The sequence below is a fragment of the Ammospiza caudacuta genome, chromosome 13 (assembly GCF_027887145.1).
Source record: "Ammospiza caudacuta isolate bAmmCau1 chromosome 13, bAmmCau1.pri, whole genome shotgun sequence".
Lineage (NCBI taxonomy): Eukaryota > Metazoa > Chordata > Aves > Passeriformes > Passerellidae > Ammospiza > Ammospiza caudacuta.
The window spans coordinates 18,812,581-18,838,823 of NC_080605.1; the positions used below are offsets into that span (position 1 = coordinate 18,812,581).

The following is a 26,243-nucleotide window of genomic DNA, read 5'->3' on the forward strand; positions in this document are numbered from 1 at the left end:
CAGTTTTTGATTCTAAACTCAAACAAACACTGTGGCTTTCTATAGCTAATTAATGAAACAGTGCTGTCCTAGGTGGTTTTAAAGGCTGTACACACATGTCATCCAGAGGAGAAATGGGTGAGATTTGCTCTGTTCATGTAACCTGGGAGGTTTCTGGGAGTTTTTTCCTGGGAGAGGAAGTTTGGCTCTGTTTTGTTCCAGAATTCAAGGTTAGGTTGGGTCTGGCCCGTGTGATCCCTTCAGAAGAGAGTCAATTCCAGCAGCTACACCTGAGGAGTGGCAAAATCAAAGAAATGGCTAAAGGAAATCTGTGTGCTTTAAGTTTGCTCCTAAAAATCTGGACTAATTTCATTCTGTAATAGAAATGTGGCACCAGTCTGCTCAGGAAAAAAAACCCCCAAAAAACAACATATTTCTGCTCCTGAGCCTATAGAAATATCTCCTGTGTTAGCAAGGATTTTGCCACTCAGTTGACAATTCAGTTGTAGGCAGTGGAGCACAGAGGGAATCAAATCAGATCACATCACCATAGGAGGAGGATTGAACATGGAAATGAGTAAGATGGACTGGTGTTTAAACAGCAAGAGATATTTGGGTGAAGATTAAAGGATTTTTAGCCATGAGTCCAAATTCCTTGGTTAAATAAAATATCTAGTGACATTTGTATAACAATTCTGGGGAATTACACTGTGTGTGTTCATTTTGTGATAAAGTTTAACCTGCAGGATCTCCTACAAAGTACAAGAGCCATTTTCATCATTAAAAATTGACCTGCTTGACCTCTTCTCACTGGTTCTGGTCTTTGACCTTGGCATGCAGCATCCAAAGCCCAGAGAATCACAGGATCAGCATCATCCTTGAGGATGGCCAGGCTGGAGAGCTCCAGGATCACAAACCCACTGGGATTTCTGTGACTGAGCATCTGTGAGAGTTAAATTAAATCTGTCAGAGTTATTCTTTGGAGCACACTGAGGGGCAGCTGACTTCTCCAGGTACTTTCTAGTTTTCTATCTATTTTTTTTAATAACTTTTAAAAGTTTAAAGACTTTCTTTCTATTCTAAAGACGGAATTAGAGCTGAAACTCTGTTTATCTCCAAACAACAATTTTTCTACTCAGGCTCCGTTAATGCGTGCCAATCTTAGTGTAAACAATTTATTTTTTTTTCCTAGATAAACTTCCTCAGGAAAACTTTCTGCTTGATTTTTGAGGAGCTGCTCAGCTGCAATCATGCAGAATTCTCAGGGTTTCTATGACTGAGCATCTGTGAGAGTTAAATTAAACCTGTCAGACCTCATGGCAGAGTTATTCTTTGGAGCACACTGACTTCTCCAGGTACTTTCTAGTGTTTCTTTCTATTATTTTAAAGACAGAATTAGAGAAAAAAAAAAAAAAAAAAAAAAAAAAGAAAACCAACAAACTAGAAAACCCCTGCTATGGTGAGTTTGTGGCTATTAATTGCCCCCACAACCAAAACAATCAGTTTTTGAGTCAGCTGGCGTTGTGTGGCCACACTTTTCCCATCTTTAAAGAAAATCCCCAGTAATTACACATTTCTGCTGTGCTCTGAGTGCTTGTTCAGCCACCACCCTGGAGCTGCAGATGCTGTTTGCAGTGCCCTGGGGTGCAGCATTTATCATCCCAGTCCTTGCAGTGAGGCCCTGAACCCTCCCTCGCTCTGAGAGCTGAAACTCTCTGTTTATCTCCAAACAACAATTTTTCTACTCAGGCTCAGTTAATGCATGCTGACCTTAGTGTAAACAATTTTTTTTTTCCCCCTAGATAAACTCCCTCTCAGGAAAACTTTCTGCTTAATTTTTGAGTGGTTGCTCAGCTGTAATTGTGCAGAATTCTCAGGGTTTTGAGCCGTGTGCCTCCTGCTGATGGCAGGCACTTTCATTTTGCCTTCATTTCTTCCACTTTGCTTGGGCAAGGCCACTTGAAGGACAGCTTTCTTCTCCTGCCATCCCTTTTTCCCATCCTGAGCATGAGAAACTGCAGAACTTTTGCAAAATGTCACAGTCCCTTTGCTCAGCAAAGCTCCCTTGGAAAACACACGGGTTTTGCTCTCAGGAGTGAACTACTTGTTTCTGTGGGTTTTGAGAGATGGCTGAAGGGAGATATTTCCATCCTTTTCTATAAATCAGTTAGAAAAAGACAAACTGAGCCTGACTCCTGCTCCTCCCTGGGCTGGGCACAGCCACAAAGGGGAAAGGGGAGAATGAGCGGAAAAGAGGAAAAGAGAAGAATGAGCAGAAAAAAGAGGAAAAAAGGAGAATGAGCAGAAAAAAAGAGGAGAATGAGCAGAAAAGAGGAAAAGAGGAGAATGAGCAGAAAAAAAGAGGAGAATGAGCAGAAAAAAGAGGAGAATGAGCAGAAAAGAGGAGAATGAGCAGAAAAAAGAGAAAAATAAGAGAATGAACAGAAAATAAGAGAATGAGCAGAAAAGAGGAAAAGAGGAGAATGAGCAGAAAAGAGGAAAAGTGGAGAATGAGCAGAAAAAAAAGAGGAGAATGAACAGAAAAGAGGAGAGGAGAATGAGCAGGAAAAAGAGAAAAAGAGGAAAATGCACAGAAAAGAGGAAAAGAGGAGAATGAGTAGAAAAGAGGAAAAGAGGAGAATGAGCAGAAAAGAGGAAAAGAGGAGAATGAGTAGAAAAAAGAGGAGAATGAGCAGAAAAAAAAAAAAGAGGAAAAGAGGAGAATGAGCCGCAATCCCTGGCAGCCTCAGGGGCTGACCCCAGGGTTTCTGTCCCCACACAGGCTGCTGGTGTCAGATCAGCTTGAAGAGATTTCATTGATGCCTGACAGCTTTTAACAGTCCAACACCTCCATCCTCCCTGTAGAGCTCTGCATTCATCTGCTACTGATGTTAAATAATAATTTTTTTTCCCAGGTATAAAACATGGGGTTCCAATGGGCAAAAGCAGCGGGAAAAGCCAGTGAGGTGAGAACATTTGGGGATTAAACATGGCTGAGAGACATTTCAAATTCTAATCATGACTTTTTTCTCAAGTATTTGTTCTGCCCTATCAGCTAATACAGCAATGGTGAATGCATTAACATCCTGAAATTGAAGCAGAGATCAAGGGTATAGGGTATAAATTGGTTTTGGAGCATAACATTAAATAATCAAACCACGCTGGAGCAGCCTCTGTGACAAGATGACTTACATTTTTGGTGCTGCTTTTTAAATGTGATTATGCATTTTAATTGTTTAACTTCAGCCTGTGGAGTAGTTTCAAAGATGTTTTAAAATAACTCATGGCATGAAACGCCTCCTGGTTTTTAAATATGCCTTGGGTTCAATGAATTTGTTTTTAATTTTGTGTGATGTGTGAAGCAATGACTTTGTTCAGTGCTTTCAAGGGGGTGGAGCAGGGTTTTCTTAAACACTCTGGATTGGCAAGGCTACAAATGTGTAAAGACAGTAGAAATTTCCATTCAGTTTGTTGTTTTGTTACTCTGGAAGAACACAGGGCTACATAAATTTCATGTCTGGAAAAGCAAGGATCTTCAAGGGCAGGTTGGGCAGGGCTTGGAGCACCCTGGGATAGTGGAAGTTGTCCCTGCCTGTCACCGTGATATTTTCTGAAAAATCCCTTCGCCAGGATTTCCTCTCCTGGGAGAATGAGAAGCCTCAGCTTTTCCATGTTTTGCTCCTCTGGAATGTGGTCTGCAGATTGTTTATCCAAACATCTGAGTTGTTTTAAATTAATGGCCAGTCACAGCCAGCTGTGTCGGACTCAGAGGAGTCAGTTATGAGCTTTCATTGTCGTTCCTTCCGAGCCTTCTGATGTATCCTTTCTCTTTCTTTAGAATAGTTTTAGTATATAATTTCTTTTAATATAACATCACAAAATAATAAATCAGCCTCCTGAGAATATGGAGTCAGATTCTCATCTCTCACCTCGTCCTGGGGACCTCACAACACCACACCTGCCCATGGCAGGGCTGGGATGAGCTTTGAGGTCACTTCAGCCCAAACCATCCTGGGATTCTGTGACTCTGGGAAGAGCTCTGGGACATAAAGGGACTTGTGGATAAGCAGGAAAAGGTGATGGGGTTGTGTTCCCACTCCTTCAGCCATTCACCTCATCCTGCCCCGTGACCGTGTTCACAGGGGGTTTTGGATTGGAGAAGAGACGAGGATCTGACTCCATGTTTCAGAAGGCTGATTTATTATTTTATGATATATATTACATTAAAACTATACTAAAAGAATAGAAGAAAGGATTTCATCAGAAGGCTGGCTAAGAATAGAACAGCAAAGAATGATAACAAAGGTTTGTGGCTTGGCTCTCTGTTCGAGCCAGCTCCCTGTGATTGGCCATGAATTAGAAACAACCACATGAGACCAATCCCAGATGCACCTGTTGCATTCCACAGCAGCAGATAATCAATGTTTGCATTTTGTTTCTGAGGCCTCTCAGCTTCTCAGGAGGAAAAATCCTAAGGAAAGGATTTTCCATAAAAGATGTCTGTGACACTCCCCTCCAGGACTGGATCTCTCAAGCAAGGTCTGCACATTGCACAGATCTGTAAGCTGCAGGAACTTTTATATCTGTATCTAACTACAGGAACTTCATAAACAAAAATGTCAGCTTTGTAGCAAAACAGTGTAAAAGAGCACATTCTATTATCACATGCACATTTTTCAGAGAGGCAATTCCTGGTTAACCTTTCTGATTTCAGAATGTTTGTAAGAGGTTAGGTGTCTATTCTCATTCTTTATTTTCCTAATTTAATTTCATTAACTCTACATCAGAGTGAGAAAAACTATCTCAGCAAGCATTAGGTTTTTTCAAAACAGCAAGGCTTTAAGCCAGGGAGTGATTTGTGCGTGCTTTTCATTTTCTGAACTGTAAACCATCCTCAGTGCAATCCCCACAGCTCAGCAGTGTGTGGCTCCTTACAGCCCCAGCCTCTGACCCCACATTAAAGGTGGCTGAGTGATTCATCTGAGCAGTGCTGCTCCTCGCAGTGCCTGTGCCACTAGAAGGCACTCTCTGCTAGAAAGTCGGGAAAAGAGAAGATTTTCATTAAATAATTCCATGTGGGCACCTCCAGGAAAAGTGCAGGTTCAGGTTTAACGTCAGAGAAATGCTGGATACAGGCTCTGGCTGTGGTTACAGCTGCTTGCCAGCTAAATGGTAGAATTGACGTTATTTCCCTTTGGAGGGCAGTGCCAAGTGTGAAGGACTGAATTCCACGAGCTTTGAGGTCTGGGGGAAGGGCCAGTGAGTGACTCCAGCACTTGCCCAGGGCTTGGAGGACAGGCAGGTGACACCTGCAATTCCACAGGAACCTCTGGCAAACCAATTCCTTGTGGCTCAGCCACCTGAGGATGATGCCTCAGGTTTTGGCTTTTTATTTTTCACTCTCTGTGCTGCTTTAGTGTGTGGGGCTGGGCTCACATCAGGGGATGCTGAGCTCTGTGCACAGAGCAGGGACACAAAACAATTCCTGCTCCAGCTGGGCACCAAGGACAAATGATCCAAATCTCATCCCAGGAGCACAAACACCGTGGGCTGGAGAGAGAAAAACAAGCAGGGTGGGACTGCAGGGGCTAAAGCTGCAATGGGACAATGAACTGCAAGGTGCAAATGGAGCAGAGCTGATCCCAGGGAGAGACCCCAGGAGCGCTCGAGCATTTTGGGGCCATTTTGGTTCATCCTGGGACCATTTTGGGGCCATTTTGGTTCATCTTGGGTTCATTTTGGGACCATTTTGGTTCATCCTGGGTTCATTTTGGGGCCATTTTGGTTCATCTTGGGTTCATTTTGGGACCATTTTGGTTCATCTTGGGTGCAGCCCTGGCTGGGCTCTTGTGCTGCCCAAGGTGGAACCATTGAGGAGATCCTTTTAATAAATCCCTGCTTTATTCTGTAGCTCTGTCCAGCTTCTGTTCTAGCTCAGCCTTCCCAAGGTATCAAGGAAGGGAACCAAGGGGACTTTCCTGGGGTGTTAAGAGTCAATTTAAAGGAGGACAGGAAACATCAGATGGCACAAAGGCTCCCTGCCAAAACCAGAGAGGCAGATGGAGCCCAACAATTCCTCTGTCCCAGAGCAGGCAGTGATGGGGGGGATAGAATATAAGAAAATATAGTGTAGAAAGTAATCTCACCCCTAAGGAGTTGCAGCTGGGCCAATTATGAAAGATTAGGGACAGGCCTGACTTTAACAAGCCACAGGTGTAACCAATGAGAAGAAGATGCTATAAAAGAGTGGGGTGGTGTTGAGAGGGGAAATGGAGCCAGTTGGTTGCTTTGCGAGGAAGAAAGAATTGGTGCTGTGAGGAGCTGCCCATGAGAAACGCCAAGAAGAGCCAAAAGTGTGAAACTTTTGTGATAAGGAGGCAACAGCATGGAACCCCTGTGATAGGATGACAACACAGCGACACCTGCCTGGCCCTGAGGGAGCTGGGCTCACCCTGTGCGAGGGGAGGCTCCAAGGCTGGCTCCTGCCTGGGGTCAGTGTCACAGGTCAGTGTCACAGGTCAGTGTACCACTGGCTCTCTCCAGCCTCATTCGGTGCCTGCACCAGATGCTGCTGGCTGAAAGCTGCAGTCTTATTTACTGTACGTTGCCTTTAGGGCAGAGATTAAATGGAAAATCCTCTTAAGGATATCACAGCTCTGGATCATTTATCAGTAGGCAGAAGTGTTTAAAATATGCTTTTATTAGAATGCTGTATAACATGCCTTTATAACATTCCTGTTATAAAGACAGGAATTAGGAAACCAGAAGAGATGAAACAGCAATGTCAAATTTATTTGAGCTGCAAGACACACAGGCCACACAGCTCCTGTGATATTTGACTTATTTCTCAGGTCTTAATTCCAAACCAGCATTGCTGTTAAAGATTGCCTGCACAATCTGTGGCTGAAGACTTGCATTAGGTCACTCCTAATTTCTGTCACAGGAAAGCACTGATTCTGTTTGCGGTTCCCAATGCAGATCCTTGAAAGAGCCTTGTCCTAGGTTGGAAATGCACAATGTGGCCAGGGGTGTGTATTCTACTGCCATCTGTCAGAGGTGGGGCAGTTATCTCTGTTGATTGGGCACTTTCCACAACCAATCCTCCCTCCAGGAGATCTCTTCTGTTCATGGACCATTAATTATTTATTACCTTCTGTCCATGGCCAGTGAGCGTCCCTGCATGGCTGATCCAATCCCATCATCCCATGGGGATGATGCTCCGCCCAGGGGAGGAGCCAAGCATTCCTGCCTGGATCCAATCTGAGCTTTGGGACACCACAGCAGCCTTTGCCCACTGCATTCCCAGAGGAAACCCAGGCCATCTCCAGCAGCCCTGGAGCTGCAGAGGAAAACTCCCCCCTTGTGCAGGATCCCTGCTGCAGCAGAGCCACAGCTGGCACTGCAGGAGGGCTGAGCCCCCACGGGATGGGGCTGGGGCACCGCCCTGACACACAGGGGGCAGGGACTGCTCTCACTCTGTCCGTAGTTTATTTGTTTGTACTATTACATTTGTATTTTTAATTTTCCTAATAAAGAACTGTTATTCCTACTCCCATCTTTACCTGAGAGCCCCTTAATTTCAAAATTATAATAATTCAGAGGGAGGGGGTTTGCATTTTCCATTTCAGGGGAGGCTCCTGCCTTCCTTAGCAGACACCTGGCTGTTCAAACCAAGACAAACATCTACAGCTGAAGAGAAGCTCTGAAGAGAAGCAGGGCTGGGAGAGGATGGCAATGGAAACCCAGAGTAGGTGCAGGGAAGAGCAGCTAAAATCAGTCAAGTGTTACATTTATGAGGGAAAAATATCCCAACTGAACAATGACTGGAATCTTTCCAGTGACTGCAAAAATACAGTTGCTTCTTAAAGCTGAAATGATTTTCCTGAAAGTTATTCTGCCAGAATAAACTTGAGGAAAGCAGGGCTGCTGCTGCTGCACAGGGAGCAGTGACCATGGGGGAACACAGCCAGATGAGGACTTATTATACATCATATATATATAAGAGAATATACATGTATAAACAAAATATCAAATTATTATCCACTTTAATATGCTTTCCTATATTCTAATTAATAATTAATTCTAATTGTTAGTTAGAATTATTAATTAGAATATAGGAAAGCACATTAAAGTGGATATTATTATAATAATATATATTATTATTACTATTTCTATTAGTAGAAATAGTAGTAATAATAATATTATTACTACTATTAACTAAAACCTAAAAATCATAATACTAAAAATTAAAATTATTACTAAAAGTAATTTATTACTAAAAAATAATAATAATACATTACTACTATTATCAATACTATTTTTAATTAATATTTTTCCTATATTCTAATCAGCTGCTGAAGTCCAGATCTGCCAGGGCACAAATCATCACCTTTTTATTATACAGAGCACCCCTGGATTTTTAGACTTTCCTGTGAGCAGCAGCTGTGCTGAAGTCTTTTTATAACTCACGACTAAATATAATCTCCCATATAATTATATTTTTATGCTAGATTGTGCTGTAACACACACGAGCTGGCTATTTGTTACCACATAACCATTTATTAGATTGTTGTTTTTTTTTTGAAATGACATTACAAAGGACCTAAGGCTGGTATTACAAGTATATATTGATACATTTCTCATGTTCACAAAATTCCCCCATTATTATGAGCTTTTATTACAGTGAGTTTGGAAAAATGACCTGTCATATTGCCTTCACAGCACTCAAGTGCTAATTTGGTGGCATTTAAGGAGCAGCTGAAGTGTGGTGCACCTGCAACTGCTGCCTGCCACTAGTGCTTGCTGAAATTTGCATTTGAAGCTGGAGGAGCATTGCAGTGATTGTCAGGAATGGCTGACATTGGTCATTTTTCTTCACAAGTGACAAGTCCAGACTCTCCCAAACACACCTTCCATGGCCAAAATATAATAAATACACACTCCATGCCCAAAGATGTGGGTGTGATTAGAAAAGCAAACAAAAAAAAAAATCAAATATTTTGAAGTTATTCTGAGAGAAGGCTTTAAAAATCTACCTGGAGTCTCTCATTTTTTGTTCATGTATCACTGCTTTGCTAGCAAGCTGCTGTGAGCAAGGCAGTGATTCCCACTGAAAACCCCACACAGACATTGCCACAACCCCTGTCCATCAATCCCACCCCTTTAATCCAGTTATGGATCAAAGGGACATGTTAAAAACCTTCAGTCCCACGGTGAGATTGCTCTGTGAGCAGTTCCTGGTGTCACAGCTGGGGTGGCAGTAGCTGCTCAGATGTCTCTCATGGTCAACCTGCATCTCCTTGATGCTCCAGGAACACCAGCAGCAGGAGAGATGGTTTTGATGTTCAGTGCCTCTTGTTTCCAAAAATCACCTTTATCACATGGATGAAAGACAACACAATCCTCAACTAGAGAGTGCCTGATGCTCAGAGCTACAATGAATGCAATTAATTAAGTTTCAATCTTGTGCTTCACTCCACAAACTCACAAGGCAAGGTTCCCATTTGGAGGGAGTCACAAAATGCTGAGCTATCAAACATGAAACATCTAGAAAAGTACAGGAAAGAGAAAAAAGTGACTCCACAAAAAAATACACCCAGGAGTTGAGATCCATAAGATCTGTGTTTTAATAACACAACCAAGTGATCCTCGTTACAAGAATTCAAAAAGTGAAATTACAGTACACAAAATCAAAAAAGAAACTACCCTACCCCAACTATACAATGTACATTAGGAATGCAAGCTCTGTAACAATATAAAAATGCTTTCACACACTGGAGTTGCAAAGAGCCATTTTTTAATTCCAAGGATTTGTAGAAAAAAAAGAAAAAGTAATCTTCCATGACTTATCTTGAGTTGTTGGCAACCTGTTGGGGAAAAAATAATAAGAAAGGAGATTACGGGGAATTAACAGAATTATGCTCATCAGAGATTTTCATTTGTGAGGTTCAGGCTATTGGAAATGACACTGAGGGCAACAAAGCCAGTAATAATTTGTGTTTTTAACAAGGTAACACAAAAATAGACACCTTAACAAGCAAGAACATATCTGTTCCAAACACAGGCCCACTGTAACACAGGGGCAAGTGGGCAATCAGAAAGAATAAGAAGAATAATATAATAGAATATATAATATAACAGAGCTTTACTGAAAGGTGAATTGCCTTCCTCCAGGGACATGGATTGCACAATGCCTGAGTGCCCTCCCACACAGGCAGCACCTGCAGCTTGGCAGCTGGCAGGGAGGCACTGCTGAGGAGGAATTTACAGCTGAGGGACTCCTCAGCAGCCCCTGGGGCTCCACCTGGGCAGTTGCTCCAAAACCTGAGTGCCTTTTCCATGGGGAAATCCCTCCTGGTGTCCACCCTGAGCCTGCCCTGGCCCAGCCTGGGGCCATTCTCTGGGAGCAGAGCCTGTCCCCTCCTGTCAGGGAGTTGTGTAGAGCCAGGAGAGACCCCCTGAGCCCCCTTTTCTCCAGGCTGAGCCCCCCCAGCAGCTCCTGGTGCTCCATTCCCTACCCTGGCCATGCTCTCTCCCTCTCTCTCTCTCAGAGCAGCCTCAAACCAAGGAGCAGCTCCCTCTGTGTGTCACAGCCAGCAATTCCAAAGGCCCAGTAATAATTTTGGCCTGTTCCAAAGCCAGGATTTACTTTAGCCCTTGTTGGAAGCCGGGGTCTTGTTCTCCCCCTCGAGCTCCTCCACGCCCGCCTGCATCATCAGGTCGGCGATGTTGCGCTCCAGGTCATCGATGCGGCAGCTCATGTCATCGACTGCCCGGGGGTCAAGGGACAACAGGGACACAGCAGGGACAGGGACAGCCCAGGGACACACAGCTCATGTCATCGATGGCCCAGGGGTCAAGGGACAACAGGGACACAACAGGGACAGGGACAGCCCAGGGACAACCCAGGGACAGGGAGAGCCCAGGGACAGCTCAGGGACACACAGCTCATGTCATCGACTGCCCAGGGGTCAAGGGACAACAGGGACAGGGATAGCCCAGGGACAGCAGCCTCAGCGGGGCCCTCAGAGCCCCCTCAGCCCACCCTGGGCACTGCCAGGGTCAGCCACAGCCATGCCAGGCTCTCAGCACACTCACAGGGGCAATTCCTGATTCCCAAAATCCCATCCCACCCTGCTCTCCTCAGTCTGAGCCCATTCCCCCCTCCTGTCACTCCAATCCCATTTCACTTCAGGCCACAGTTAAACCACCCTGAACTTTCACTTTTCCAGGTGAATATTCCCAGCTCTGCCAGCCTTTCCTCCAGCAGAGCTGCTCCATCCTCTGATCAGCCTGGAGCCTCCTCTGGTCCCTCCATTCCCAGTCCCAGCACTGAAGCGATAACATTCCCCACTTCAAACCTCTCTTACAAACCCCACTGGCCAACAGACTCGGTGACACTTGCAATCCTGCCCCCATGTGAGTTTAGAAAAGGATATTTCTTCCAATGATTTGGTCAGACATGGTTTGAAACTTGTCCTGCATTTGCTGGAGCAATGTCTGCACCTAATGGAAAGGGATAAAAAAAGAAATGGTTTGTTTCCTTCAGAGGCTGTTACCCGATCTCATGTAACAACTACATTGATCTTTCACTGCTAAACTCAAACCCCTGCAGTACAGTTATACCTAGAGCTAAAAATGCTACTTAAATATACGTATAACGTGGTGTTACAGGAAATATTTGTAAGATTTAAAACCCGGCCGCCTTCCCAGCCAGGACCAAAGTCAGGACAGCACCTCCATGATCCTATTAATGTCCATGGCCCTGGTAACGTCCATTTCCCTGTCACTATCCACGGCCCTGGTAATGTCCGTGGCCCCGTTAATGCCCATGGCCCTGTTGATATCCATGGCCCCGTCAACCACAGGGGGATTCTGTGAGGTCACAGAACGGGCTGTGATGAGGGCCCCCTCTCCTTCCACGCCCTGCATGACCAGCGACCCCTCCCGCGGAGCAGCTGGTCTATCCAAGCCCCCTCCAGAAGCGGGTTTTCCCTCCTCGCCCGGCTCTCCGCAGCCCCCGCAGCCCGGCCCGGGCCTCACCACGGCCGTCAGGTCCTGGACGCTCTTGGGGTCGGTCTCGGCCATGGTGGCTCCGGCGGCGGCTCCACTTCCGGGCCGCGCCCCGCCGCTTCCGCCAGCTCTCGCGAGAGCGCCCGCGCCGCGGCATTGTGGGAAATGTAGTCCCCAGGCCATCCCCAGTAGTCCCCAGAGCGGCACAATTAAAAATTTTCATTATTTCTACATTTCGGCTGAAAATTGTGCTGTTCTCTTATTAATTAAGCTTCTGTCTTCTATTGGTTATTGCTGTATGAGAGTGGTGCTAAATCATTCTATGTAAAGAGCTTCTCTTCTCTAAGGACTATGCATTTTTGTTTGAATGACAGCTGTTGTCTCTGTTTAATATGTACGATTAGGTTCCTGAAGTCCTCATTTCTTTGCACAAAGAAAAATTAATTATTTATTTTAATAAATAATAAATTTGGAATTTTATTATCTATTAATAAATTTTATTATTTAAAATTATTATTTATTTTATATAATAATTTATTCATTATTTATTTTATTACTTTTTGTTTTGTTTTTTACTACTTTTTGTTTTGTTTTACTTCTTTTACTACTTTTGTTTTATTACATTTTTATTTTATTACTTTTGTGTTATTTCTTTTGGGTTGTTGTGGGTTTTGTTTTGGTTTTGGTTTTGGTTTTGTTTTTTTAATGCACAATATTAAAATATTCCTTTATTTTACTTCTTGCTTTCTTCTGGAGGAGCAGTTAAATTAAGCTTAGGTAGGTCTTATCTCTTGAATGCTAACAATCTACCCAGAATTAAATGAAAATTTAAAGGATGACATTTCATGAGTATCTCTTCTAGAATCCATTGGCATTTCTGCTGCTTTGCTAGACAAAGCTGGATGATTTGATTATAAATACTTCATGTGTGGAGGAGAATGGGTAATTATTCTCTGTGCCTGCTCCATTAAGATTTTTTCCCCTCTTGTTAATTTTCTGCTCTGAGCAGTTGAGTGGAGCTCAGTGGTGCTGGGGCAGCACAAAAGCAATTTTTGCAGGGTACCTGCAGCATGCCAGAGCCAGGGCAATCCATCAGGCTGCTTGCAGCACTATTGATGGGCTCTGGGATGGAGTTTGACTGGAAAGATGAAGAGGAAATTAAGTATAACAGAGTGATAATGGAATGATCAATGCTGCTGGCTGCAGACTTGGTGTGTGCACTGGAAAGGAAGAGTTTTGCGCTGAAGAGGAAGATTTGTGCACTAAAAAGAAAGATTTGTGCACTGAAAAGGAAGGTTTATGCCCTGAAGAGTTGTGCCCTGAAAAGGAAGATTTGTGCCCTGAAAAGGAAGATTTGTGCCCTGAAAAGGAAGATTTGTGCCCTGAAAAGGAATGTCCAGTATCTGTGCAATGTGGAGTGAGGGGATGAGCCTGGTGGGAAATGCCGTCATGGTGGGGCAGGGTGAACACTGGGGCTTTGCTGACAGAGCGGGGAAATAAAGAAGGATGGGATGATGTCCCACATTGTCTCTTTCAAGAGAGCAGAAACAGTTCTGGGGTTTGTCATGGAATTCCCTTTCCTCAGTAACCACAGTTCTGTTTTCTCTCACAAACGCTGAGTGTAAAGATGGGATTTTGGAGAAGTCCTTTTCCTCTAGCATTTGAGTACCCTGGGCTGTGAACCAGAAACCTCTTGCCATAAAAACTCCCTTTTTTTGTTATTCAAAGTCTAATTTCCATGGAAAAAATTGGGATATTTATCCCAACAGGTTGGGATAAAGATTTTCTTTTTAATGGGACATCTCTAGAAGGAGTCTTTACCCAATAGGTGAACCAGAAACCTGTTTTCATAAAAAGTCTTTTCTTGTTATTAAAAGTTGCCATAAAAACTCATTTTTGGTTATTAAAAGTCTGATTTCCATGGGGAAAAAGTCATCAGGTTGGGACAAGGATTTTCTTTTTAATGGGACTCTCTGCAGAAGGAATCTTCACTCAATAAGTGAATCAGAAACTTGCCATAAAAACTCTTTTTTTGTTATTAAAAGTTGCCACAAAAACTCTTTTTTTGTTATTAAAAGTCTGATTTCTATGGGAAAAAAAGTCATCAGTTTGGGACAAGGATTTTCTTTTTAATGGGACTCTCTGTAGAAGGAGCCTTCACTCAATAAATGAACCAGAAACCTGTTGTCATAAAAACTCTTTTTTTGTTATTAAAAGCTTGATTTCCTTGGGAAAAAGTCATCAGTTTGGGACAAGGATTTTCTTTTTAATGGGACTCTCTGTAGAAGGAGCCTTCACTCAATAAATGAACCAGAAACCTGTTGTCAAAAAGCCTTTTTTGTTATTAAAAGTCTGATTTCCATGGAAAAAATCATCAGTTTGGGACAAGGATTTTCTTTTTAATGGGACTCTCTGTAGAAGGAGCCTTCACTCAATAAATGAACCAGAAACCTGTTGTCAAAAACCCTTTTTTGTTATTAAAAGTCTGATTTCCTTGGGAAAAAGTCATCAATTTGGGACAAGGATTTTCTTTTTAATGGGACTCTCTGTAGAAGGAGCCTTCACTCAATAAATGAACAAGAAACCAGTTGTCAAAAGCCTTTTTTTGTTATTAAAAGTCTGATTTCCATGGAAAAAATCATCAGTTTGGGACAAGGATTTTCTCTTTAATGGGACTCTCTGTAGAAGGAATCTTCACTCAGTAGGAAAAACTGTGCTGAGTATTACAGCCCTCAGAGTCATCCACCATGAAACTTTTTGGTCATAAATGTTCCTAAAAACTGATCCTGGCAGGAAAACCTCTGTGTCCCACCTTGGGAGCCCTCCACAGCCTGTAGGACTGCTCTCTGTGACAGACATGGCTGCAAAATTCCCTTTGGGCAACGCCTTTTGGAATTTTGGATGGTTTTAATGGCTCCCACAAGGGAAAAGGAGACTTCTGAGTGTCTGATTGCTTGCAGGATGTGGCATTTATTATTTATCCTGCATGCTTTTGTTGCTGCTTGCTGCTAAACATCCTCATCCTCGTGGGTTCCAGGGCTTTTATAGGACGTCAAGTTCCCAGGAAGTCATTATGGGATTCATCAGGGATCTCCATCTCTTTCCCATCCTTCCACGCACACAGGAGCCTCGGTGTCCCCTCAGTGTTTTATTTTGACTTGTTGCAAAGCCCAAGGGATGGATTTCTGCCCTCTGGAGTTTCCACCACAGCCACTGAGGTCTTTATGGACAGCATCTGATGCACCCTCTGAAATGTTTTCAGCTGCTTTCCTCAGCGAGATCAGATTGTGAACCAGATAATGGGATTGCTTTATCCCAATCATATGGTTTAAAATATCTTGTGGGGTCAAAATTTCATTATTTTAATCTTCCATTGACCATTACATGAACCCTTGCAATTCCCTGTGGCTTTTCTAGAAAACTAAATTGCTTAGCAGTGGCTTGTACCAAATCTTTTTATAACATCCTTGAAGAGTCAGGAGCTTTCTAAGACAAGATCTCCTTCTATAACTCCTTTCCCACACAGTAAACTTTTATTTTTTAGCATTACTGGCCATTCAGATGCTGTGTCATTTACCTTTGTTTTCTGTTTAATGCTTAGCTGAGTTTGAAGCTATTCACAGGGCAATCAGCATTTTGGCTTTACATTTTTGTAGATAAATTGTACAGAAAGTTTAATTAACTAATTATGTACTCACAGTGAGTCATAACAGCCTGGTAATTCAGAACTGCAGCAGTCTGACCATCACCAGAGTAATTCTCTTTGTGCTTCAGGGGATGCCAATCCCTACATTGGTGCTCTGAAATTGGCAGTTTTGGCCAAAACAGGAAGGTTTTAATTGATATTTTGGGGAATCATTTGAATATGGAAGCCAGCCACCAGTTTCAGAGATGATTAGGGTTTTGAAAGCCTGGGATGAGCAGGAATTTTTCAGAAATTGGGCATTCAGAGAGGAGCTGTCTGAGCAAGGGTGTCTCATGAAGCTCCTCACCATCTCTGCCCTCCTTGTGCTGTGTTTTCAACCCACTGTGAATAAATTTCAGTCCCCCAGCACACGACTGCATGGATCTTTATTAGTTGCATTCAAAATTAGAGTGGTTGGGGATTTTCTTCTTTTCCCTCTATTTTTGTGAAAGGTTATTTGTAAGTGAGTTCATTTTCAAACTGGATGCAACCTGAGCCAGAACTCTGGAGTGTTTACTCCACAAATCTGGATTTGGTCAAACTCTTTATTTCCTATCTTCAAACCCCTGGTTTTCCCCATCCCTTCCCCTCTGGAAGCATCAACAGCAGTTAATAAAAACCTCCCAGAGCTGGGCTAATGATCCCTTCAAAATGAGCAGGGAATAAATTACAGCAGGAACCACACTAGGTAGGTGACATGATTTAACTGAGTCCCTGAAGAATTAGTCTGGTGATTATGGGAAGTGTCTTTTTAAATGAGGTAATTTGAAATTAAGTCTCTTTTCCATATCTACTCAGCACAGTCCATTGTTCAGAGCCTGTGGCTCAGGTTGGTATCTGATGTTTGAAGCAGCTTTGCCCAGAGTGTCTCCTGATGAGTTTAAAGTAATCTCAGACCCTTTCATTCCTGAATGCTACACTTGCAATGAGATTGGGCAGCAGAGTGGTTAAGGTGAGTTTTTCCATTGCTAAAAAAGGTACTGCTGTATAATTCAGAACTTCTCAACAGAGAAAATGATTTAAAAGACTGGAAGGCTGAAAATAATCCGCCTTGAGGGACTGCCTGCTGTCCAGAGCATGGATCCCAGCTCCTGCAAGCTGCAATTCCCTTTGCATTCTGATATTCCCCAAGGATTCTCCCAGATCAGGAGCTGCTGGGGAGCAGAAATGCAGGGAGAGCCTGGACACTGTGCTCTGTGCAGCTCAGCCAGGCAAAGCAGAGCAGTGGCACTGAAACAGCAGGAGATTCATGATTCCAGATTGTCAGGGATCTGCCTTTACACTCTCCTGAGAGAAATCATTAGGGATCCACTGAAATCTCCCATTTATCAAAGCAAATTCAGATGGCTGGGACATTGAGGGGGGCTGGGTCATGGTTGCTGCCAGGCACAGAAATGTTCTGAGTGGGTGAGGGGGTGAAAAGCTGGATTTTTTATAATAATAATAATAATAATAATAATAATAATAATAATAATAATAATAATAATAATAATAATAATAATAATAAAGTATTATTAGTAATGATATTAATTTTTGTTGTTATTATTACTATTGTTATTATTACTATTATTACTGATGTTGTGTGGCGGTGTTCACAGGGTTTTTTGGATTTGGGAAGAGACAAAGGATCTGACTCCATGTTTCAGAAGGCTGATTTATTATTTTATGATATATATTACATTAGAACTATACTAAAAGAATAGAAGAAAAGGTTTCATCAGAAGGCTGGCTAAGAATAGAATAACAAAGGTTTGTGGCTCGGGCTCTCTGTCTGAGCCAGCTGACTGTGATTGGCCATTAATTACAAACATCCAATATGGGCCAATCGCAGCTGCACCTGTTGCATTCCACAGCAGCAGATAACCATTGTTTACATTTTGTTCCTGAGGCCTCCCAGCTTCTCAGGAGGAAAAATCCTAAGGAAAGGATTTTTCATAAAAGATGTCTGCAACAGATGTTGTTGTTTTTATCTGTCAAAGATGGTGAAAAAGACCCAGATTTTCCAGGAAAGTATCCATGCTAAGTGCTGTCTGCCTCTTGAATCTCAGCATGAATTCAGGACCAATCTTCATGCTCCTGCTTGGGAAAACTCAAAATTGTCTGAGCTCTGTCAGCCATTCCAAACTGGAAATTTTTGCTTCTGCAGCTGACTGAAGCCAGCTCCTCTTTGTGCACTGGATGTGCCCAAGGGGAGGAGGGAAAGCTGGAGCTGCACAGTGCTGAGGTTCCAGGGAAATTGCACTGCCCACTCCAAGCACACAGAATTATCACAAACCATTAAATGCTTTTCCCTTCTGCTGCACTCTTTGTGTCCAACCTGTCATGGCAATCTTGCTCTGGAGCTTGAGTGAACCTCAGCCCCTGGTTCTCATCCTCTGCAGGGAGTTTCCAGCTTGGCAGCCAGAAATCAGGCAGCACACAACAAAAATCCTATCTTGAGCTCCAAACATTGGCTCTACAAATTGCACTTGTATGTAAAATAAAGCGATTTATAACCATTGGCAGTGGGTAGGACGCTGCAGTGATGGGCTGGATGTGTTTGGCAGCTGCCTTCCAAAGGAACAATCCTGCTCCATGATCCTGTGCCAGATAAACCTGCTAATCTTCCAGAATCAGGTAGATCAGGTCTAAATTCTGGGTTTAGCCATTTTAATCTGGAATGAAATACATGCATAGAAACTGTAAATTGGTTTGTCTGGCTCAGGTTTCTCTTATTAGAAGGCTGCTTATCAGAAATAATAAATCCATGCTCTTTTTGTCTTCTGAAACACTGACAAGGTATAATTATATCATGATTTATTTTACAACATCAAGACCAGGACTTGAAATATTTACTCAGGAAAAAATTAGAAACCACAGAGAGTAATCAATCACTCACAAGTAGAGATGAAATTCCTTCTGTGTCCATTTGGCAGAGTGAGTACAGAATAACCCTGTTATTGGGACCTCTGACAGAGGCAAAGAATAAAATTCAGCATTTTTGATTTCAATGCCCTTTCAGGCTGAGCCTTATTAATGCACCTCATCCTGAGTAACAGTCACAAACTCTAGTCCAGGCTTTTAATCCCAAAAACACAAGGGGTTAGTGGGAACAGCAACAATTTTGGGCCCAAATAACTGAGTTATATGGCAGGTTGTTGATTTTTGTTTTATTTTTTTAATAGTCAGATCCACTCCAAAAGCCTCCAGTTGTGTAAGATTGAGTTTAGGTTTTGGTGGAGGGATGTGCCACTGATTTTTTCCGATGATATTTCCTTCTCCAAGCCCTCCTGGGCACTCCTGATGGATTTCTGTCCTCTTGGGAGTGTTTTCAGATCCCAACCAGCAAGCAGAAAAACTTCTTATGGCATTTACCTGTGAGGGGAGACAAAAGTATATTAGAAATCCTCAATGCTTCCAGGGTAAAAAAGTGCCAACCACGGAGCTGTAATGGATGGGAACCAAGCTGATTCCAGAAAGAACAATCAGTCTGCCTCTGACAGAATTATCCCTGTTTTCCAGCCTGAATTTTCAAGTAACTGTAGTATGCAGAAAAATTATTTTTCATATCTAATTTATGTTCACTAAAAGGATCATAAAATTCTCCAGGTTCTGCTTCTCCCAGTTTCCAGCTGTCTCAGGAAGACTAAGAATTGCCACCATAACTCTAACTCCTGATGTGTGTTTAGTTATCAAAACACTTTGTTACAACAACATTAATAGTCAATTCTTCAGCTCCTTTATTCCAGGGAATGGTGAGCTCAAAAATATAAAATACAACGGAATTGGTGCCAAACTAATTGATGATTTAATGAAAATTGAAGTAATTTGGCAGGCAGATGAGCAGACCTGAATCACAGAATGAGGTCAGCTGCTGGGATGGAAATATTCCTGTTCCATAATTTCATCATTTCAGTGGGGTTGGTTTGTAGCCTGTTAAAAATGAGATGTGGTTTTGTCACAGTTCCTGTCCCCTCAAAAGGAGCTGCACAGAGCCACCTCAGACAGTTCATTTCAGAAGTCATTCACCAAATCTGAGTTTGGTTTTATTTATTTCATTGGGGTTATGCTGGTTTCCATCAGCTGGGGATATAATAGCCATTTCCTTGGATTTCCCACCAACTCCTGCAAATCCCATAGAGAATGTCAATAAAACTTTGTGACTCTGTGGGTTTTGAGTTGTGCTGTGTGTGGAAGGACTCTCAGCCTCATCTACCAAATACAAGCAGGTGCATTTTGGCCAAAACAGCCTGGAAATGGTGCTGTTGATATATTTGATTTTGAAATTGAACATGCACTGAAATTAGAATGTTGCACTGAAATTAGAATGTTGCAATTTGAACAGCTCTACCTCCTGATTTGAGTTCTGTTAGGAACCTTATTTTCCAATGGAAATAAACCTTATTTTCCAATGGAACCTTATTTTCCAATGGAAATTCTGCCATTTTGTTCAGACTGCCGGAGATATTAACATTCCAAACTGGCTGTTTGCAAATAGGAATATCTGCTAAATTCTTCCTCACAGGTTTTGGGGTGTTTTTTTTTTTCCTCACTCCAGAGAAACATTTTCCAAATTTCCCTTCCAGCATGAGCTCTGTCATCTCACTGCAGGTCAAATGTAATCTGTCCTTGCCTCTCTTTCCCTAAGAAATTCATTAGGGAGCCATAGAAGAGCTGATAATTAGCTGTGAGGGACTTGCAGCAGATGTTAAATATTGTAGCACTGATAGTTTTGTACTCTGAGATCTGAAATGCTGGAAGCCTCATTCATTACTGAGCAATGGTTACTCTCATTTTCATGGGCTGGCTAGAGGAATTTAGGAGATGAGTTAGCAAGTGAATATATGAGCTGATTAATAAAAATTCCACTCCAGCCTAAAGGATGCTGAATTTAGAGCCAGCTCAGACTCTCAATTGTTTATGCAATGATGCTTCAACACCAACCTGAAGCTGCAAATCCAGGAGGGCTCCCCTGGGCTCCCTGAGCACTGATTTGGGTCGTGTTCCTCAAAAAGAGCTACAAGGCAGCAGCAAGTCAGGAACCACAGGGGAAATGCAGGAGATGGAGAGCAAAGCCAAAAACAGATAAAAGGAACAAGGTCTGGTTCCTTTTTTCTTTGTTTTAAGCCTTTTCCCCTTATTTTAAACCTTTTCCCTTTATTTTAAACCTTTTCCCCTTGTTTTAAGCCTTTTCCCCTTGTTTTAAGGCTGTTGTAATTTGCCTGATCTCGTTGAGAGGAACATTTCTCGTGCTTTATTTTTGGATAAGCAATATTAACATTTTTCTCTTTCAGGTTACATTTGGAGCCCTGGTTGCTGAGAATTTTAAACTTTCTGTGCTGGCAGGCACTGAACCCCAAGAGAACACTGCATTGACCTGAGGCCATGGAGAAGCTTCCAAAATGGAATGATGGCACTGGGATTGTGGGTGTGGGGTTTGGATAGAAGTGTGTGATATCACAGGGTGGGAAACTTGGAGTTTAAGGTTTAGAATATAGTAATTTAGATAAAGCAAAATGGAAGTTTTGGGGTGAAGGCTGCTCCTTCTTCTTCACCTTCTTCTCCATGAGTTTGGGTGGTTTTGTGTAATTGGACAGAAAAATCCACACTGTGGGCCATGGGTGGTTGGTTGTTGGGTTAAAAGTAAATATAATTTAAGTGTCATTTCTTAATTAGACAGTTTATCCTTTAAAGGCCTTGTAGAGAGAGAGATGGGGCTCCATTTTTAGTTTGTTAAAGAGCTATAGAACTCAAAGTTTGTGAGATTAGATAATAATATAGATACTATAATAAAATATAATATATAAATATATATAATTGTTTATATTACATATATTCTATATTAGTATATATTTATTAATTATATATAATATTTGTATATTACAATTATATTCTTTCTATATCAGAATTATATATTTCTATATTATATATCTCTATTATAGATATTATATTATATATATTATATATTATTAATGTAATATGATGTGATATGATGTAATATAATATAATATAATATAATATAATGTAATGTAATGTAATGTAATGTAATGTAATGTAATATAATATAATATAATATAATATAATATAATATGTTGTGATATTATATATATTGTTTATATTATATCTATTCTATATTAGTATCTATTTATAAATTATATATACTTGTATATTACAATTATATTCTTTCTATATCAGAATTATATATTTCTATATTATATATCTCTATTATAGATATTTTTATATATTATATCTATTATATATTATATATCTAATATATAGATAATATAATATAGATAAGACCTAACAAACATCTGAATGCAAACAGGAAATAATGTCTCACACATTAAACCTTGGCAAAAAAGAAGCAAAGACTCCCTCAGGTTCCCACAACATGGTTTGCCAGCCTGTGCTGAGTCCCAGGCTCCAGGGACAGAGTTGCGTGATGCCAGACTGACAGGGAATATTGAAATTAATCAATTCAGGAAGTCAAAGCTGGTTCTGGAGCTGGAGGGGAGCCCCAAACCCCCATTTCTGAGCATCCTCTTCCTCACAGGTCACTGCATCCCTGCCAGAGCACGCAGTGCCAGCTGCTGGGGCAGAGCCTGCCCTGGGCAAGGTCTCAGCTCCCTCCCCAGTCCCTCCCTCTGGGATTATTTTTGCTCCCCAGGAAGGGCCTGGCCCATGCATGGCCATTAGCATCCCTAATTTGAGCAGCCTCATCTGTTTAATTGGGATTTCAGCAGAACAGGGAGCCTGGGGGCATGGAAGACATCGCTCAGACATGAATTGCAAATGTTTTAAAGCTTCCCTCTCTCCCCTGGGTGAAACCTTCCAAGGGCTCTGCTCTTTGTGCTGCTCCCATTCCAGGCTGCTCTCCTGCTCTTGGACAAAGTTTCTTCCTGTGCAGAGAGCATTTAATGGATGTATATGAGATCTACTTCATGTGTGCCATCTCTCTGTCATACAGCAGCATAACAAACATTTCTCAGAGCTGCTATAGGTATTTGTGAATTTCAAAGGCTGTTTTAGACCATTTTCAGGACTTTCTGCATGAGCTGAGTGCTAAACTCATGGGATTCTTTTTGTTGAGAGCTGTCAAAAGTCCCTTAAGCACTGGACCAAAATCTTTTGCACCTTTACAAAGTCCAAAACCTACGCCACCTTCCAAAACCTTAAACATTTAGTAGGAGTTTCTCTGTTTTATGCAACTAAGAACTGTGTTTATAATGTCACTTTTACCTGTTTATCAGTCCTAAATACCACTTAGATTTTGTAGGAATTTCTCTGCGTTTTATGCTACTAAGAACTGTATTTATCAATGTCACTTTTACCTGTTTATCAGTCCTAAATGCAACTGATATTGCAATAGAGAACTTGGTGGGAGATGCTGCTGAAAATGTATAAAAAATAAAATGCAAACCTAATGCAGGATTGTGCTGGGAGGTTGGCTCTATGCTCACCATCTTTCTCATATAAAAAAAACCTTAACATTTTCTAAGAATCTTGCTAAATTATGGTTTCTCATAGCATTTTGCCAGTGGTTTGCTGACACCCCTTAAACTCTGCAAACCCCTTCAAACAAAACCTTTTCCAGTTGTGCCTGATCACTGATGCAACCAGAGAGTTCCCTAATTTATAGAAAGAAGAAAAATTATTATTATTATTATTATTATTATTATTATTATTATTATTATTATTATTATTGCTGACTTGTCAAAAAAATAACAACTTGATCTGTACACACAGTTTTTAGAAAATGAATTATTCTGGAAGAGGTAGATGAGAAAATATTGCTGTTTAAAAAAATGTCACCTTACCAGCTTTGAGGACCTGGGAATCCTTTTTCCTGAAAAAGAAACGAAGCATCTCGTCCTACTTTCCTAGAGATTAGCTTTTGTTTAATCTTCCAATCTTCTGGCATCCTGAACCACTGACTACTCTAATAACAACTCACTACTTAATCCTTATGAAACATGTAGTGATAATGCCTAAGAAACAATTGCTGTTTTACTTTTAGCTGCCAGCTAAAAGCTTGAGCTAAACTTTCTGCTTTTATACAAAAGAAAAAGTGAAGGATTTTTTCCTTATTTTTCCCCTATAAATTCTCTACTTATATATTCTAATTTTATAAATATAATATAATATAATTTTATATTTATATATTATATCTATAATAAATAAATATTATATCTATAATAAATATACATTATATAAAATATATATTAAAATTATATATAATATATAAAATATATAAATATAGAGATAACAAAAAATAATATATATATTGATAAAATATAAATAATTATATATATATATATGACACTTGAGGTTGAGGTGTTTTTTGCTGTGCTGGCTGGCAGGAGGGCAAAAAACCCCATTTTTTCTGTAGAGAATTCAGGCTGGAGGAAATGAGCTGGGTTTTCTCTCTCAATCTTTCAACTTAACCAGTTTCTCTTGTGTTATTTGTTGGCTGAGGGATTCATTCCTTCTGAGTGTTTCAAGAAATCATTGCATACAAGTTATCTCTGCCCTGAGACAAAAAGGCTTTAATTAATTAGGCTTGAATGATCTGAATGGAGAGGAAAAGCAGGCCTGGGGTCCAGTGTGCTGAGAGCTGCCCAATATCTTATCTTGGTAGCTGAACTCAGTCCCTGTCCCTTCCAATCCCATTTACAGCTTTTGTTTCAAGAAGAGCCCTGGGTTCTGAATGTGCCTGATGCCACCTGGGTGGGAGCTGGAGTAGGTGGTGCCTTGGGGTAAATCATGCTTTGGGTAGTGAGTTTTACCCCTGAACTCTGGCATCCATTTGGGATTTAACCCATCCATTTGGGATTTAACCCATTCATTTGGGATTTAACCCATCCATTTGGGATTTAACCCATTCATTTGGGATTTAACCCATCCATTTGGGATTTAACCCATTCATTTGGGATTTAACCCATCCATTTGGGATTTAACCCATCCATTTGGGATTTAACCCATCCATTTGGGATTTAACCCATTCATTTGGGATTTAACCCATCCATTTGGGATTTAACCCATCCATTTGGGATTTAACGCCTCCACGTGCAGCTGAAGGCAAACACTGCAGGCAGCTGATGTTCTGTGGGTGATATATGGAATAAACACACCTGGCTCTGAATTTAGCTCAGTTTGTTAGAGCATGGTGCTAAAAATGCAAAGAGTGTGGGTTTGATCCCCATTCACTTCAGAGCTGGACTCCTTGTAGGTCCCCTGTGATACAAATTTTAAACATTTTTTTCTTTCTTCCCTTAACAGCAGGATCCATTCCTGCCCTCTGGGTAAACCTGAATAAAATTTAACATTAATTTGCAATCTTGCCTTCATGCTAAGCTACCCAAAGTCTTTTATTGTTCATTTCACAGCTCTCAGAGCCTCAGCACCTGTAAAATCTCAGCCTGGTGAAGGATGTCTCTTGTTAGAAATGAGTGCAATGCTCTGCTGAGCTTGGAAATGTGCTCAGGTTTCTGTGCCTTCTGCTGCTTTGTCAGGCAAAGGAGCTCAGAGATTTGTTCTGGCTTCTGCTGGGGACCATGCAGAGCAAAGCTCAGGTGAAAGGAGGTTACAGGAGGGGAGAAATGAACATAAAGGCACAACAAAGGCCTTGAGGTCATTCTGGTGTTGATGCCTGGTGAAGGCTGACCTAGAGCAGAGAGTAGATGGAGATAAAGAATAAAGTAGGGATTTATTCAGAGGCCTCAATGGATCCACCTTGGGCAGCACAACCCAAAATGGTCACAAAATGGACAATTGGTCATGGGGTCTCACGTTTTTAACTTTTGGTCCATTTGCACCTTGCAGTTCATTGTCCCATTCCACCTTCAGCCCCTGCAGTCCCACCCTGCTTGTTTTTCTCTCTCCAGCCCACGGTGTTTGTGCTCCTGGGCTGAGATTTGGATCATTTGTCCTTGGTGCCCAGCTGGAGCAGGAATTGTTTTGTCTCCCTGCTAAAGCAGTATAGAATCTGAAAAATATCAAAGCTCAACCTGAGGCATCAGTGTAAACCTGAGCATTTGGATTACCAGAGGATTCCAGCTGGGGACTTAGGAAGAAAGCAGAAAAGCTCAAGTTGCATTTGTTGTAAGTGTTGTTGGAAAGCAACATGTAATGATAGGACAAGGAGGAATGGCTTTAAACTGAGAGAGGGGAGATTGAGATTAGATTAAGGAATAAAATCTCCCCTGAGAGGGTCTGTAAGAGAGCTGGAACACAACCCCTGGAGAGTGAGCACATCATCCATCCATCCTTGTGTGCTTCACTTGCTTGGGGGGCTGGAGGAGTGGGAGAAAATCCTCAGCACTGCTGAGCTGCTGTTGGCTCAGCCCCAGAGCTCGGCTCCTGTGCTCACACTGGGGGACATTTGGAGCCTCTGTGATAATTCCTCAGACATTCCCTGCAGCCTGAAAAAGTCTGGGATAGAGGGGGGCAAGGCCAAGGTACAGAGGTTTCCAGATGTGCAGCTGCAGGGTGGGGAAAGGGAAAGGGAAAGGAAAGAAGGGAAAGGGAAAAAGGAAAAGGAAAAGGAAAAGGAAAAGGAAAAGGAAAAGGAAAAGGAAAAGGAAAAGGA

The 26,243-nt window shown here is 41.7% G+C and overlaps 1 protein-coding gene across 1 annotated transcript; it reads right to left on the reverse strand.

Moving 5' to 3' along the window:
• Nucleotides 1-8,504: 8,504 nt before the first annotated feature.
• On the reverse strand, nucleotides 8,505-12,126 carry HSBP1 (heat shock factor binding protein 1). Its single transcript, XM_058813457.1, has 4 exons — nucleotides 12,022-12,126; nucleotides 11,418-11,484; nucleotides 10,628-10,747; nucleotides 8,505-9,845 (listed from the first exon to the last, which is right to left on the reverse strand). The coding sequence occupies exons 1-3, from the start codon at nucleotides 12,064-12,066 to the stop codon at nucleotides 10,629-10,631; spliced, it is 231 nt and encodes a 76-aa protein (XP_058669440.1). The 5' UTR covers nucleotides 12,067-12,126; the 3' UTR covers nucleotides 8,505-9,845; nucleotide 10,628.
• Between the last annotated feature and the right edge of the window lie 14,117 nt (nucleotides 12,127-26,243).

Coding starts and splice junctions, on each gene's coding strand:
- HSBP1 (XM_058813457.1), bottom strand. CDS start 12,066: ATGGCCGAGACCGACCCCAAGAGCGTCCAGGACCTGACGGCCGTG. Junction 11,485..12,021: donor TCCAGGACCTGACGGCCGTG/GTGAGGCCCGGG, acceptor CCTTTCCATTAG/GTGCAGACATTGCTCCAGCA. Junction 10,748..11,417: donor TGACCAAATCATTGGAAGAA/ATATCCTTTTCT, acceptor ACCCCCGGGCAG/TCGATGACATGAGCTGCCGC.